Source organism: Pygoscelis adeliae, unplaced genomic scaffold (assembly GCF_000699105.1).
Source record: "Pygoscelis adeliae isolate BGI_AS28 unplaced genomic scaffold, ASM69910v1 Scaffold113, whole genome shotgun sequence".
Classification (NCBI taxonomy): domain Eukaryota; kingdom Metazoa; phylum Chordata; class Aves; order Sphenisciformes; family Spheniscidae; genus Pygoscelis; species Pygoscelis adeliae.
The window spans coordinates 7274213-7290269 of record NW_008825108.1 but is presented as its reverse complement, the minus strand read 5'-3'; the positions used below and the strand labels follow the sequence as shown (position 1 = coordinate 7290269).

The 16057-nt window shown below is 38.1% G+C and overlaps 1 protein-coding gene across 1 annotated transcript in view; it reads left to right on the top strand.

Moving 5' to 3' along the window:
• The first annotated feature begins 734 nt into the window (after positions 1-734).
• The window catches only part of NUP107 (nucleoporin 107kDa), a 30598-nt gene continuing 15275 nt past the window's right edge, over positions 735-16057 (top strand). Inside the window, exons 1-11 of the mRNA XM_009327563.1 lie at positions 735-812; positions 2578-2667; positions 7018-7133; positions 9108-9243; positions 9767-9870; positions 11525-11652; positions 11970-12018; positions 13257-13328; positions 13902-13990; positions 14909-14987; positions 15983-16057. Coding sequence (XP_009325838.1) covers positions 743-812; positions 2578-2667; positions 7018-7133; positions 9108-9243; positions 9767-9870; positions 11525-11652; positions 11970-12018; positions 13257-13328; positions 13902-13990; positions 14909-14987; positions 15983-16057 — 1008 coding nt within the window. The 5' untranslated portion in view covers positions 735-742. The remainder of the gene's footprint in view (positions 813-2577; positions 2668-7017; positions 7134-9107; positions 9244-9766; positions 9871-11524; positions 11653-11969; positions 12019-13256; positions 13329-13901; positions 13991-14908; positions 14988-15982) is intronic.

Here is a 16057-nt window from a genome sequence, read left to right as displayed (position 1 = left end):
ATGTGACCCATCCCCCTGTAGCGGCCGCGGAGGAGCGGGGGCGGTGTGTCCGCAGCGCGGGCTGGAAAACGCAGCGAAGCTGGAACAGTTTCTGAGGGGTATCGAAGGCTTTTATGTCACCCGAGAGCTTTAGACCTGTTTCATTTCTTCTGGAACGTATTTATAGATAAAACTGAAGCTGTTAATTCCGCAGGCGTCATTGAGCCGGGCCTTTGCAGGGTGCTCTGCAGGCAGGCCTGCTTAGGCAGTCACAGCTGTGGCCTTCGCGATCCACCTGTAGCTTCTCCTTTGCATTTTAGTAATTGTTCACGATTTTTTCCCCTCCTGCAAGACACGCGAACTTTCTCAATCTGCGAGGGTTTTGTGTGTCTGAAGAAAAAAATCAAACAGTGAAATCATGTCATTCTTTCAATTGAATCTTTCAATTCAAAATTGAATTTCATACTGTTGCAGCTCTTACTAGCTTTTTTTTTTTTTAATAAGAAAATGTCTGTTGTGGTGTAGGAGGAACAAAGTGTGGGTTTTCAGACAAACTCATTTTCCCGAGCTGATGAGCAATACTAGATGTTCTGTAGAGGAAACTGGACATCAGTACTAGAATTGGAGATGACTTACGCTTTGTTTAAGTTTCCTGGTTGTGGGGTTACTTGAAGCAACAAAAAAACCTTGTCGTATGTTCTGCTTGGATTCACTTGCTTACTTTGTGTCTGTGTTGCTGTTCTCTAGAAATGGGTTTGGAGACATGTCATCCCCCCGTGATGCAGAGATGGCCAGACCTGGACGGAAGCAAAGCTCTCAGAAAAGAGTTTCTAGTATCCTTTTTCTGTAAAGATTTTTTATCTTCTCTTTAATTGTTTGCTGTGTTCATGTGGAGCATGTATTTTTACCACTCCTTTGATTTTGAGCATATTGAGAATAGTTTTTAAACATACGGCAAGTTACTCTTTGTTTTATACCCATTTAAAGTGAGGAATGTATGAATATAATGTGAAATTGTTATCTGATTTGTGAGGTATTCTGCAGTCAAAATTTTGCTATTGAACTGTCTCGTATTTTCCCCTTAGGTAGTCTGTTTTCTTTTCTGTGTGATATTTTCATGCATTAAGAAGGAGAAAAGTTCAAAGACAAAACTGTGATTGCAATATCTAAAAACTAGTAGGGAGGGATATTAATGACTGACTGAAAGTGTGACTAGGAAATCTGGATGAGTTTCGTTCAGAAAAATACTGTGTTTTCAGCAACAGGGTATGTTACTTGGTCTTTACAGAAGAACTTGGGGATAAGCCAAAAGATGCAATTCTTTGCCTTTTCACGGAATAGTATTTCCTCTGAATGGAATTGTCGCTCTCCCCTCCTTTTCCCCTCATTGTAGTCTCAAACGATGTCAAAGCTGCTGTGGTGGTGGCTCAGAAGATTATTCACTAGACTTCAGGGAAAGTAGGAGATTGTCGAAATGCTTGTATAGTCGATTCTTGACTATGTTTAGGTTGATTATTTTGGTTGTGGGTTAAATATGATTGCAGGGATGTTGCGTTGCCTGTCTCCTAAACTTGTGCCATCGCATTTGTGTATCGTGGTGTTTTACATTTTTTCATGGGCTTATGAACTCAGGTTGATGTCAGCCCAGAGAACTATGTGAGCCACAGCTGACTCCATCCCTGAGTTTTTGAAAAAATGAAGTTTTCTTCACTCCGTTAGCTTAATTTTATGGTCTCATGCTCTTTTGCATGTATTGTGTTATCAGAGTATTGTGATTATTTAGTGTATCTTAGCTTTCCATCCACACTAATAGGAAGAAGAGTACACAGACATGGATTTAAATTTCCACATAATCCTCCCACACCCCCCCCCCCCCCCCCACTTATTTACAATAAGAAAAAAATATCATGTAATTTGACAGGTAATGTAATGGTATTTTTCTGGTTATGATGGCAAAGGAATCTAATACATTTGCTTGTCCTTCTGTTTTTTGTAAGCAGAATAAAACTAGTGAGATATTGGCCCTGATTATATTGTCCCTGAGAATCGTGATGTTCTTGGACGCTGATATAACATAGGATGCTGAAACTTTTACACAACTACTTCTTAGTAAACCATGCCTAGAGCACTGAGCCTAGTTGCCAACAGGAAGAAGCAAAGTAGAGCAACAGAGACGACTTTTGTTAAAGTCATCAGCATCCTGGAACCGAGAGAGAGAGAACTTTTGTTTGAAATGCATTCAGTCCAGATTTTCTCATTAAGGTTTATGTAGCATAAAGCAGCTCCTCATGGGGCAAAAGTATTCTCTTTGATCTGAGCAGTTATGAAGAGTCCCAGACCTGTGGTGCTCAGGTTTCTGAACTTTACTTTGCAGTGTCCCTTTTAGCCTTCCAGCTTTTAAGCTTCTGGTGAAACATTTTGTGACCTAACTCAGGCTGATGAATGGGACTTTCTGCTTTAGTCTGAAAGACAAGATGTGTAATCTTCATAATATTTGAGCTACAGCAAAATATTTTTCCTTTCCAAGTATTCACAATCGTTTTGAATAGAGCCGAAAGTGTGTTTAGGAGAGTGTTTCTTAACTTGTTTATTAATCAGTTCTTACATCCCTGGATGACACTATTGGAAACATGACGCCCAGAGGCCAGTTGATTTCCCGAACTCCTAGTTCATTGCTTCGCCAGCCAGGTAAGACTACTTTCTTTTTTTAGTATTTAGTTAAAGGAATAATATGTTTGGACTTCATAATTGATAACAATTCATAAGGAGAAAGACATGGACGCACTCTAGTGGGTCCAGTGACGGGCTGCAGAGTTGATTAGGGGACTGGAGCATCTGATGTATGAGGAGAGGCTCAGAAGAGCTGGGATTGTTTAACCTGGGAAAGAGAAGGCTTGGGGGGATCTTGTCAATGTATATAAATACCTGATGGGAGGGATTAAAAAGACAGCCAGGCTTTTCTTGGTGGTGCCCAGTGAAAAGACAAGAGGCAATAGGCACGACAGGATATACAGCAAATTCTGTTCAAACGTAAGAAAAATCTTTTTTTGCTGTAAGGGTGATTGAACGCCAGAACTGGTTGCCCAGACGGTCTGTGGAGTCTGCATCCTTGGAGATAACCAAAGCTGACTGGACAAGGTCTTGAGCAACCTTTTCTAGTTGACACTGCTTTGGGCAGGAGGGTTGGAGCAGATGATCTCCAGAGGTTCCTTCCAACCTCAACTTCTTGGTAATTCTGTGGTTCTGAAGTTAAACACATTATAAATATGGAAAAAAACACTTAGTAGTAGTCAACATATATCTTCCTATGTTACAAATTTATGCTATTGCTGAATGCCAATGGATTTTTGCCTTTCAGTTTTTAGAGGGTGTTTGAGCTTCGTTTTCTTTGTTTGGCACAAGAGTATGTCCAGTATCATTTCAGTTTCTCTCAAGTACCACATTGAAACTGATTCTCGCCTTACTAATCAGCAATCTAGTTTGTTGTGTTTCCTTCTTTTTTGCAGCTTTCTTTTGGTTTTGCAGTAGCTTTTAATTCTTCAAGATTGTCTGTTGTGTAGTGTCTATTCAGGTATTTTTCCATCCTTGTTTTTGTGGCAAGTTAATTCTGTTGCTGACCTTTCTGCCAGGTGTATTTACTGGTTGCATTGGTAAATGATTTCCCTCTCCACTCTCAGAAGAAGAAATTCCATGGCACACCTCACAGAAGGGCTGCAGAACCACACATGGTGGCTAGGGTCAGGTTGCCCTGAAACCTCCCAATCTCAAACCCTGTGTTCTGCATCAGCTGGCCCATATTAGGAGTGTGTTGGGGGTTTTTCCCCAACTGGCGCTGGTGCAAGATACCAAGTTACAGAGAGACTGATTCTTCATGATTTCTTACGGTTCCTGGCAAGTTCTGTGTAGGCCCTGCTTGTTCTTGTTTAGTGCAATGTCTAGTGGATTCTGTTTTGGCGGACAGCAGCAAAGATAAATGCTGTTAGCATCAGCCTTCTTCTCAAGCACGAACTACTTGTGTGCCAGCACTGACAGCTCTCGCAGTGAAACTGCAAGTTGTTCTTAGTGTTGACTTGACACTAAACGTACTGTGAAAAGGTCTGTAATGCTCTTAGAGCCTCCCTCACTAGTTGTGGCTGAAATAAAGAAACATGCCCGTTCCTCACATTTCCGTATCATCACCAGGACTTACCTCCCTTTTCCTTGTCACAGTTTCCTCCTGTAGTCTCTATTTTGTCATCAATCAGGCATTTATATAAGGAATTCCTCTTTTTCATCATCATCTAGCCAGTGTGTTTTCCAGCAAGCTCCAAGAGGATGGTTGCACCTTCTGCTGCTCCACGTCCTCCTTTCAGGACTGCTTGGAGATGGATGGTGTGTTAGTCGTCTTAAGAGAGAAGCATTGCGCGTCATACTGTGACGGTCAGAGAGCACTTCAAAATCAAGTAGCTCTTTTCCCACTTTTATCTTCAAATTAGAACATGTGTATACCATCTTGACCATTGTCTGTCTTCAGTGAAGATCTTTATTTCGATTAGTGTGTTGATCTAACAGCTTGCCCTGATTTTGTCACTATGAAGTTTCTGTTTTATCTCTTTTCATAAAGTTCAACAGTACAGAATTTCAGTAAGAGGTAGTGTACAGTTTGCTTGTGCAGCAGCTGCCCCCCAAAAATATAGACAGTTGATGTCAGGTAAAAGTAGAGATTGCAGATGCAAAATACTTTGATCAAGAAGGTTTAATGTTGAGCAGTTCTGTTCATTTGTATGGCTGGTCATCATAGAGATGATACATCAGGAGATGTTACTAGACAGCATATACTCTGTAAACCTACCATCTATTTTTTAACGGACTTCAGAAGGAGACTTTCTGATTTCTGAATAATGATTTTCTCTGCAAACTTCCCTAAATACAGCTGACAATTATCCACATGTGTGGCTATGATTTGTGATAAACTTTCTTCAAACAGCATTATGAGTGGACAGGCAGTCCTTACAAAAGGTTTGCTATTTGACGTTCCTGCGCTGTTTCATTCAAAGACTTCTGTGCTTCTTGATTACAACCCTTCATTTCTCCTTGGCATTGTGGCTTTCTTCTGTTAGCTTTGCCGCTGCACCGTACAGATTTTCTAAGAGTCACAAGTGTCATCTGCTACATAGGCTAGAGCTACTTCTCTTTCAAACTGTCTGACGATTCTGCAACAAACAAAGCATCAGCGTTTTCACTTCTGTTTCTGTTCCCGTTGTACAGTCTCATTCCTACAGTGGAACGTTTAAAGTGTTCTTGTGAAGTGCATCCATTGTCTCCTCTCCTGGGGACAAGTTTTTTTGCTTCCTTTGATGTCAGTTGCTCCTAATTGTGCATTTGGGGGTATTAGAAACTGTATTTGAGGATTATTCAACATAATTCTTTTTTGCTACCCTGTAAATTCCTAACCCTTGAGTGCATTGTATCATATGGGTAGGGGGGTTTATAGTGACTACTTTCTGGCACCATGGAGGAGAGGAGAATGATGACCCATTAGCAATTTGAATGCTTTGATCTGCAACTTCAGAGTCAGACTGTTAATGTTAGTAGCCATAATTCTAGTTCTACAGTTTGAGAATTGATTTGTTTCTTTGATCTTCAGTATGCCTGACTTCCACATCTCAAGAGTTTAGGGAAAACGTATTTGTGGTGATTCGAGGTATGTGCTAATACAAGGACATAAACCTTGGGACAGAAACCTTTGGTTCTTCAACTTTCTAGATCTGTGTGAAACTGATGCATGGAAAACCAAATCTACCTATTGATACGAAGCCTTCTAGGGTCCCTGTACCTGTTTGCAATGACCTTGCCCCCTTACAATTTGAGGGTGTCAGAGATCTGACGAGATACACTCTTGCAATCTTCAGGATGAGTCTGATGGAAACCCTGGACATACTCTTTATTTTGTAGTTGTATATACTGTTGTAGGCATCTTTGATGCCTCTGATTCCAGCAGTCCTCCATTCTAAAAGGAAGTGTTAATGATCTTGATACTGAAGCTATCTTGGTATCAAGAACTGCTGCTGAGGGCTGTACAGGCACTTCTGTCTCCAAATTTGCTAACAAAACTTGGGGACTATGTGTCATTCCCTCTTTGCAACTGTTGATGCAGCTCCTGATTTGGCTGTCACTGTGATGATGCAACCAGATGACTTTCCAGGCTGTTTGAGGTTGATAAGAGGACCCAAGCAGCTACTGTCTCGGTGCAAATTCTGTGGTCTTTGGGCTGTATGAAGGTCTGTTGTGGTGGAGCACCCTGTTGTCATAGGATGGGGCATTTATCATCTTGCAAAGCAGTGTCTCCATTTTTAACGTGGGCCAGATATTCCTGGGAACACTAGCCACTGCACTCATGTGCGGGAGTATCTGGAGCAGATGTAGTGCTTGGTAGAGCAGACTTGTTGCCTTTTGCTTTAAGGGTTTGGAGGCCAATTTCCAAGAAGGAGTGACTGGAGATTTATTGCTATTTATGCTGATGTGAGCGTACCAATGAACTCTTTAGTAACTGAAGGTGTGTCACACATTCAGTGCATATACACACTCGCGTTCAACCTGGCTGCAGACTTCTATCTGGAATGCTGCTGCACTTGAGGAAGAGCTGAAATGACAATAGATACACTTTGTCTTTACGTTTATACATACCCTACTTGGAAAACTAGGGCTTGAGTATGCTCCAGACTTGGTTAACAGGGTGTTTGTGTAACCCTAGTGTAACTAGATGTGTAGATTATTAAATTCCATTAACCCCCTTATTTCTAAGTGTTGTCAGGCCCAAGACTTGTTTTTCTTTTATAATTGGTATTTGTGGGTTTGGTACAAGCCTTCTGATGGAAGGAAAATGAAGATGGACAGGCGCAAGTTACTTCTCCATCAGGTTGGTTTGTTTGTTTCTTGTGTGACCAAGCAGGATTTCATAAATACTTCAATCTCCGTTATAAGATTTCCTTTGGAGCTCCTTGATAGAGCATAGTGGCCTTAAATACTTCTTTTTAGAAAAGGCTCTCTCTCTTTCAGTTACTGCACTAAATCGAAGCTCCATGAAGCCATCAGATATGTCTGCCATCCTGGGAACAGGAGGAAAATCTCCTCTGATTCTACCAACTCCTGGACTTTTTGGCAATCTGTCAATGGTAAGACAGTTAGAGCACCTTTTCCTCTTTTGTTCCTGTGAAACTTATAAGAAACTACAAATTTACAGTGTTTCAGTGTTGCTTGCACCCAGGACAAACTGTGGGTGGTACAAGCTTGCTATTACTACTATTGCTGCTTGCTGCTAGTATTATTCATTACTGTGGTGTTCTTTGAGACGATGTAGTGAGGAATAATAGAGGGGTTTAAGGACTTGCTAAACACACCATGTGTGTTAAGCTAGTCCTTATGACATCAGCTTGTGACTACAAAAATCTTGACTTCGCTTGTTTACAAATTCTTCAAAGACAGTCGTTCTATGTCAGCAAGTTAAACCTTCAGAATTTTTCTTATTTTGTCACTCTCCGGTATTAGGTTTAATTTGGATGTTAAAGTTTGGACTTCAAAGAACAAGCTCTTCTGATGACTTCTCAGATGACATTAATTATCTTCTACTGTAATGTCTTTGGAAAAACACTGATTAGGAAAGTTATCAGTAGGGACGTCTGAAGTATTTTATCTCTGTTTATTTTTAAATTAACTCAAACCAAGTTAAGATGTTTTTCTGTATGTGCATTTTAATTCATTCTCCCTTCTGGTTGTTTCTATAGTTTGTTACAGCCCATTTGTTTCTTTAAATTATCAGGTTCTGGGGCCTAGTTGATCAGCATGTATACAGCTCTGAGCAGTGTCACTTTTCCTCTGATTCGGAGCCTCTTGTCATTCTGTAACTAGTGTTTTGTGAGTGGAGTACATTTTAGGTTAGTATTTAGTGCTCTGACTTGAATCCAGTTTAGATTAGCAGGGGGAAACTTGGAACTAGACAAAGGCTTTCACAGGAGGGTGATGGAAAAAGGACTTAAATTATGTCTTGTGGAAATTTACTTGCTGGTAGATAAGAACACTCATCAGCCCTTTTTGTATTTCCCACAGAGACCTGATAACGATTTTATTGGAACTGAGTTTCTTGTTATTTTCACTCTGCAGTTGGAGTGCTATAGCATTCTGTTCTAGAGGCTAGAGGGCAATAATGGCAGAGAGAAATCAGGCAAGAGGAATACTGTGGGTAGAAACTGGGGCATAAAAGGAAGAATAACAGGTATATGTCCACAGTTTTTGGATATGCTTAAGAGACTGCTACAGCAACGTCGTCTGGTTCCCTGTTTATACTTGTTTGGGTAGTTTGACCATTTTAGGAGTCTGGAAAAAGAATCAACTAGTGGCACATCTCTAGGTCTTTGTATAGCATTAATTGCTGCTGAGAAAGCAATTGCTGTCATGGAAACGGCTATAGGAAGCTGTCCTGTCAGAGCAGTATATGTACAGTCTATCTTCTGTTTTGGCCATTTTGCTGCTCTGATGTCAGATATGTAATCAAATACATCCCCTGAAATACCCCCCAAAAAGTATAGATATGTCTTTATTTCCCCCTTTAATATTCTGATACTTGCTATTATTTTAAACATGTATTGCTTCATTCGATCAAATGGTTTTGAGCAATTCACCAAGAAGGTTGAAAGACTGTGGTAAATGGTTCTAATTCAAATTTTAGCTATTTTGCTTAACTTTTCACAGCTGCTTTACAACTTAGTCAATGTTATTCTGTTATTTTTTACTTTGAACGACAAAACACTACGTAAACATTTAGCATAATAGAATATGAAAGTTTAGAGTGATTTATTTGTTTTAAGATGAAAAGTGATACATGGTGTTTTAAAGTAGGTCTTATATTAGCTTCTACTTTAGTTATTTCCTGAAAAAAACATTGAGAATTTCCTTTTTCTAGATTAAAATTTATCTCTTCAGAGCTGTTTGTTAAAGGCATAGTTGTACCTTATCTAAAGGCAGTTATTTCACTATTAATTTTTAGAATTGCTCTGTTTATACCATTTATATAGAATGAAAAAACTTGGAGCTAGGCTTATAATAGTCTGAGATTGCTGTTTATTTTCCTTATGTTCTTTTTATGCTTTTAGTTGGATGAAAGTAGCTGGACAATGGCACTCTCACCTCAGCAGTCAGGAATGTTTGTAAATCTAGACATGTCTAATATGACAGAAGATGTCACTCTGAGTGCTGTACTGTTGCGTGAGGACGATCCTGGGGAAGCTGGTGAGACAACCTGAAGTTTTCACAATAATTGACTACGTTTTTTATTTATGGGTTATAAATATATATGTTCTTTTTTCTGTATTATTTTGCTGAGATATTTCTTTGTCAAAAACAGTCTAGTTTAAAAAGTTCAGAAAGCTATCTCTTCCAGTTATTGGAGTTTTGAGAGTTTGTCTTCTGTGGAACCTGGTGGCACAGATGGGTGATGTAAGACAGAAACTGGATTAGTTTTGTGGAGATACGCAAATGAGTTTGTTGTTAAAACTTTCTCAGATGACATGTTTACAGCAAAAGTTTTATAATTACTTGACTTACCTTGTAGCTTCTGTGTATCTTACTGTCTTACCTGGTAAGTTCTTCCCACTTTGTGGGATATAAATAGTTCGTATCATCATCGTCTTCATTTAGATTTATGGAAGACAAGATGCCTTGTCATCAGAAGGATTTTTTTGTAGCGTGTTGAGGGTTTTTTTACCAAGTTGTGTCTGACTAATATGACTGTTTCTTCTTAAATCTGTTCTAGCTACTATGAGCATGTACTCAGATTTTCTGCATTCCTTCCTGAAGCATACATCAACTACCATTTTCGATCTTGTGGATGAGTATGAAGGTATTTGTAATAGTCAGGTAAGTAGTTTGCTTGGGGTTTTACTTACTTTCTTTTACAGTCCCTTCCCTAAGTAGTATTGCTATTTTTCTTTAAGCTGAGAAGTCACAGTACTTAACATAGATAATTTAAATCTTCCAGCTGGTTGCAGTCTTATGAGTCACTGACCACTAGCATTGAATAGCATCTCTCTTTCCTCATACACTGCTTTGGCACAGGAATACCCATTGTGTAGCTTGCTGAATACTAAAAATGTCATCTGGCTGCCATTCCACTGCAAGTGTCAAGTGACAATAAACATGAGCAGATGTATGGATTTTTTGTTAATTATAATAAGCTGGATTAAAAACTACTTATTTCTCTTGGGTATAAATAAATAAAATCATTGTATTATGCTTTAAGAGTTTTCTGCTACATTACTAACAAGCTGGCAGTAGAGGGCTCAACTTTAGATTTAAGGTGTCTCTGCTTTTAGACATGTTTTTTTAATTGATTGGCTGTTGACTGACAGTTCAGGGTCAGCAGGGATTAACAGTTTGAAAGGAAGAAACTATGATGCTTCTGTCAATAAGTGTTGATCACAAAAGAGGGAGGTGGGCAGATAATTTTTTTTAAGAGACTTCATACCTGTGTCTATGTTAAGAAAATGCGTTCTTGGTAGAAGGTTGCTAGCCCTGTTTTGTGCAAATTTGTTGTTGGGGCTGCGCTGGAGAACGCTGAGATCTTTAATGAGGCGTGTACCACAATGGTGTTCCTAAGTAGGAAGCAGACAAGAGAAGGAAAATAAATGTGAACTTGATTGTTCTGTGAGATGGTGGAACTTCCAAGGTCTCTTCCATTCCTCCTGTTTGAGAAAATGGATACTATCTACAAGGTCATGGAATATAGAGTGGTTGATTTAAGCCACCTGGAACTGTGGGGAGCTGATTGTATGTTGCCAAGGACCTACAAAAGCAGAGTGAAGGATTCTTCCAAATCTGTTGCTCACCTCCCACTTGAAGACTTATGAATATATTGATACCTGTCAAATTGGGTACTCCTAAAATGTAAGAGTTTGGGGCCATTCTTAGAAGTAGTAGGAGCTGTGGAACTAGCTACTGATGGAGAAGACTTTATTGTCTAAGTTTTCTTCATAATAAATAAAGGAAAAGATAATAGAATTTCTTTTTGGTAATACTGTAAATTATGTGGTAACCAACAGTTTGGGTTTCCTCATTTACCAGAGCTAGAAGGGAAAGAAAGGATGTCTTTCAGGCAGTGATAAATACTGTCACAAATACCAGTAGGGCTGACTTTGTTGTATTGATGTATATGGAAACAAAGTTGGGAGTTTTGGTCGTTTGTTTGGGGTTTTTTTTCTGTAGTTGCCTTCTCTCCCTCCCAGTCTTTTGGTGCTTTTTAATTGATCGACATAAGCTGGTTCTATCCTGGGTTTGTACAGTGCCTTGGAAAACAAAGTTACTCTCTTGGTTTATGCCATCTAGGCTGTGTTAATATTATTTTTACTAACAATTAAGGGAATTTATGGTGTGGAGTATCATCTACCTATTTTGAAGAGATGGTAATCAAACTTGGTTGTTGAGAGCATTCAGGATAATGAAAAGATTGCTGTAATGGCTTAGAAAAGATACAATGATGGGCAATATTAACTATGTATTAATTTATTTACCTCAGGTGAATATACTAGGGAAAATAGTTTATCGGGCAACTCCTGGACAGCAAAAGTTTTCAAAAACTGCCAGTGTCTTATGGCTTCTTAAGCAGGAGATGGTAACTTGGAGACTGTTGTCCTCGCTTTATAGGTAAATCCTTTGAAAAGCACGTTATGTTTTTGCACTGCGCTTTCTTGGATATATTTTTTATGAGTTTATAAATATGGATTGAAGCAATTAAGTACCTATTAACAATCTGTTTAAGGGACTAGGTGCTGATATATATGTCTATTATCTATTTATAGAAATAAAAGTTGTAAATGGACCTATTCTTATTACTTTTGCAACTCCTAGTTTTTTTTTAAAATAACATTTTTATAAAGGTATTTTTAAGTGCTTTCATTTATGCATTCTGCTGAATTTTCTCAGCTTTATTTTAATCATTAGGGTTTTGCACTTATTTCTAGGGACAGGATACAGTCTGCACTGGAAGATGAAACTGCATTTGATATCACAGTAAGCTTGGACTTTTTTGGGTTTTTTTAAGCGATATAATAAGCTAAATAAGCTAAATACAAGCTAAATGCTTGTATTTGATTTTTACAATCTCAGTATTGCAGCCACTCAAAATTGAAAGGTGAAAGAATGTAAACAAAAATGAGACTTACTTGATTTTTATCAAGACAAATACTAAATTTTCATATATTGTGAAAAGTGAATTTAAACATTCAGTTCTAAATAGAAAATGCTATTGTAAAAATATTATAAAATATACTTTATGTCTTATTTCCTTAAGTATTCCACATACACTTGGAAAATCCACTAGAAATAACTATTTATTTCTTTTAAAAAGTTGCATCAGTAGGGGTAATGATCCCGTAGGTCAGAGGTAATTTTGCTTTGCCTAAAAGAAGAACATGTGGTCTCAAGCTGTCTAGCCTTTGCAATCCTGATTCCAATTTATCTCAAGAGAAATCCAAATTTTTTAGCATTCTTGTTTCAGCTGTAGTCTTCTTGTCTGTGTCTTGTTCCAGCGTTTGCTGCCAGAATACAGAATCATAGAATCATAGAATAGATTGCTTAGGAAGACAAAACAATAAGCAGTGTGACTCTGCCTTTGTAAAGTTTATGATCGCAGTTGCTTTTTTTCTCAGTCATAAAATAGCTTCCTCTAGGATTCCCACTGCTAAGTTGTCACTATTAAATTAAATACTGTTGTGCCAAAAAACAATCTCCTTCTACTTGTGTTTTTTAGGAAAATGCATCTTCTGTTCTCTTTTTGTTGCAAGTCTAATGAAAACTAAATTAATGCAGGAGAGCAGATAGAAAGATCAGGGTTCTGGGGTTGGGCTTTTTTGTTTGTTTGGGATTTTTTCCCACTTGTTCATGTTAAGTGTGCATATGGTCTTGGAAATTGTCATCTTTTTCATGTATAGAGTAATAAATGGGATTTAGGATAATATGAGTGCAGTCAGTGGAATCAATGGATCTACTATGTAGCATCTTTCTCTGGTCATACATACATGAATTATATTCTGAATCTCATTTTTATAGTTTGTAGTGTAACTGGATGTAAACAATCATCCAAATAAAACAAATGTATAGTGTCATCTGTTTTTAAAAAAGGGGTCGGGGAGAGGTAGCATACTGAACTTGTAGAAAGTCTATGAGTTGGTATGTCTTCAGTTTGGTATTCGTGGTTTTGTGGCAAGTTTTCTTTTCCATGAAGTAATAATCAGCTTTTTCTTAAATAGGTTTTAACTGCTAGTGAAAAGACAAATGTAGACAACTTGTTTCAGAAAGATTCACTTGTTCGACAAAGCCAGGTATGACGGAAAGTTTTTAAGATGAGAATGGAAATAGATCAGTAGACACTTAAATGTTTATAACACTAATGCTCTATGCACTTTATTAAGCTGTTTCTAATATTTATATTCACTGAAGTGTGTTATTCTTTGTATGCATAAAAAGAATGCTTTTTAGTTTCTAAAGATCAGAAATTTCAAATACTTATTTCTTTATATTCACTGAAGTACATTATTCTTTGTATGCATAAAAACGACACTCTCTGGTTTCTAAGTATCAGAAATGTTTTTCAGGCTAGCTTGGGGAGGATGGAGGGCTGAGAGCTATTACCATTTGGAGCATCTGTTACTGTTGATGATGTTAACAAACTGTTAAGTAGCACTGTAGTAACTGCAGCATCTAGTGAGAAATAGAGATCAAGTGCCTAAACAGCCTTCATATTGGATACTTAAAATGAAAGTGGAGTAGTCTTCAGGATGTGTATGCCTTTGGTTACCATGTAGATAACGAGTAGATCCAGAGATGAGAGGAAGGCAGTTAAAATATTATTTGTTACATGTTTGTTTTAAAAATGCAATTTAATTTTATTCCAGCTGGTGGTAGATTGGCTAGAGAGCATTGCCAAGGATGAAATTGGGGACTTCTCTGATAATATTGAGTTTTATGCAAAATCTGTGTATTGGTGAGTTCAGGCTTTCTTTGATTGTATACATGCTCCCGCCAAGTGTAAGATTCACAGGCACAGACACAGAATCACTCTTAAAAAGTGGATTTTTAAAAGTTGTTAAGTTCATTCACTTCTTTTGTTAAAATTCTTAGATGTAAAAATCACGGTTTCCTCCCTACCTGCTGAAGTATGTCTTCTAAAAAGTCAGTTACTGCTTTTGGGAGGCAAGGATAGAAGGAAAACCATCAAAGCAACTTAATTGAATCATAACCTGGATGCACATTTGATTTTTCATAATAAAGCACAATAAGAGATGGTCACCTGCTGATCAGCCTGTTGTTTATGCCGGACAAAACCATTTTTATTACATGTTTCTCAGATGGTCATTTCTTTGCCTGGCTTTAATTTTTGCCTGTTGTAAGTTCTTGTCATCTCTTTGTGTCATTGACCCTTTACCAGAAGCTGTTATTGTCATCTTTATTATCAATGATGGGGTTTACGGCAGAAAAGACCGAAGCCTGCCTTTGATTCTAGATGCCTAGAATAAACCTGCTTTTAATGGCCAGTGAATACAGGCTTTTGGAATCATGTGTTCATCCGAAGTTGAATTTCTGTCCTAGACTGACTTTATAGTGAATGCTAATGGGAAATTTTGCTCATGCAGAAATCAATTCATAGTTTAATACGTGAATGATTGAAATAATGGATGCTTTTGAAAGAAATCAGAGATATGTGAATTGATTCTAATATTGTACTTGTGAAATGTTGCATTTTCACAACAGTAACACAGTCCATTGATAAATCAACCAAATCAAGCGTGTCTCTTCTGTAACCATATTCCATGTAACAAAAAATATCTTTCAGTATTTGTGTCTTATTAAAAGATGCTTGCTTAAAAAAACGTTTTTCTCAAAAACATTTCATTGTTTTCAGGGAGAACACACTACATATGCTGAAGCAGCGACAGTTAAGTACATACATTGGAAGTTCTCGAGCTCTGGTAACAGAGTTGGTAAGTATTATTTAAAAATAAGGTTTGGTTTCAAAATGGGTTAGAGAGAGCATATATGCTATTTTCACAGCCTTCCACCAATTTTCAGATAGTTGTACTATCCAAAAGTAGTTGTACTATCTAAAAATTGCAAACATTTAAGTTGGAAAAGATGAAAATTAGTACAGAAATTGTGAGACAGGACACCTCTGGAGTTCCTTTTGGGATATGTGGACTTCTGTTTTCTTCCAGCAATCGCTTCCACACCCCCACCTCACCCCCCATCACAAGTACCTGTGGTCTGTTTGGTGAAGTAAACGGCTTTATTAGTACTTTTTATGTCTGAAACAAACTCATGTTCCAGAAAAGCTTATAAAACTGTTTGGAAGCCCTTGCAGATAAGGGCGTGCTGTCTTTATACAGTAATTAGTACAATGAAAGCAAGTCCTGATGGGATTCCTTGAGAGCTACTACAGTAAAAGCTAATAGGAGGGAAGTCAAGGAGAGAAATGACTGTCCAGTAGAAGGAGGTAATGAACTCCCTCAGTGACAGCGAAGCAGTTGTAGAAGATTAATTCAATTGGGGAGTGATCTGAGGTATTGATTAGCTTGAGAAAATCTGTTTGGATTAAATAGAAACAAGCACAGCTGTTGTGAAAAGCCTTCTCCGTTAGAAGGTGGAGGAGGAGAAACAGTCTGGTAGGTAGAGAGGCAGAAGGGGAAAGGATGTTTGAACGTGAGAAGGGCTGGAAGATGAGAAGTTTGGGGCAAAAAAACAAGGTGGTGGAGTAAATAAAGAAATTGCAATGACTCCTTCTGATAAGAACGGTGACAGAAGAGGAATAGAAGAAATGAGAGAGGAAAGGCGGTGAAGTATCATGCTAGATATTATGTGGGTTGTACAGATTGTTGTGCCAACGTGAAAAAGTTACTCCAAATTATAAAACAGGGCAGGAAATCACTGAAAGAGACAGAGAGGCATTGTGTGGATGGATGGTGACTTTTTTTTCTTGCAGGATCCAGATGCTCCTATAAGACAGAAACTGCCACTTGATGATTTGGATCGAGAAGATGATGCAAGGTTATTGAAG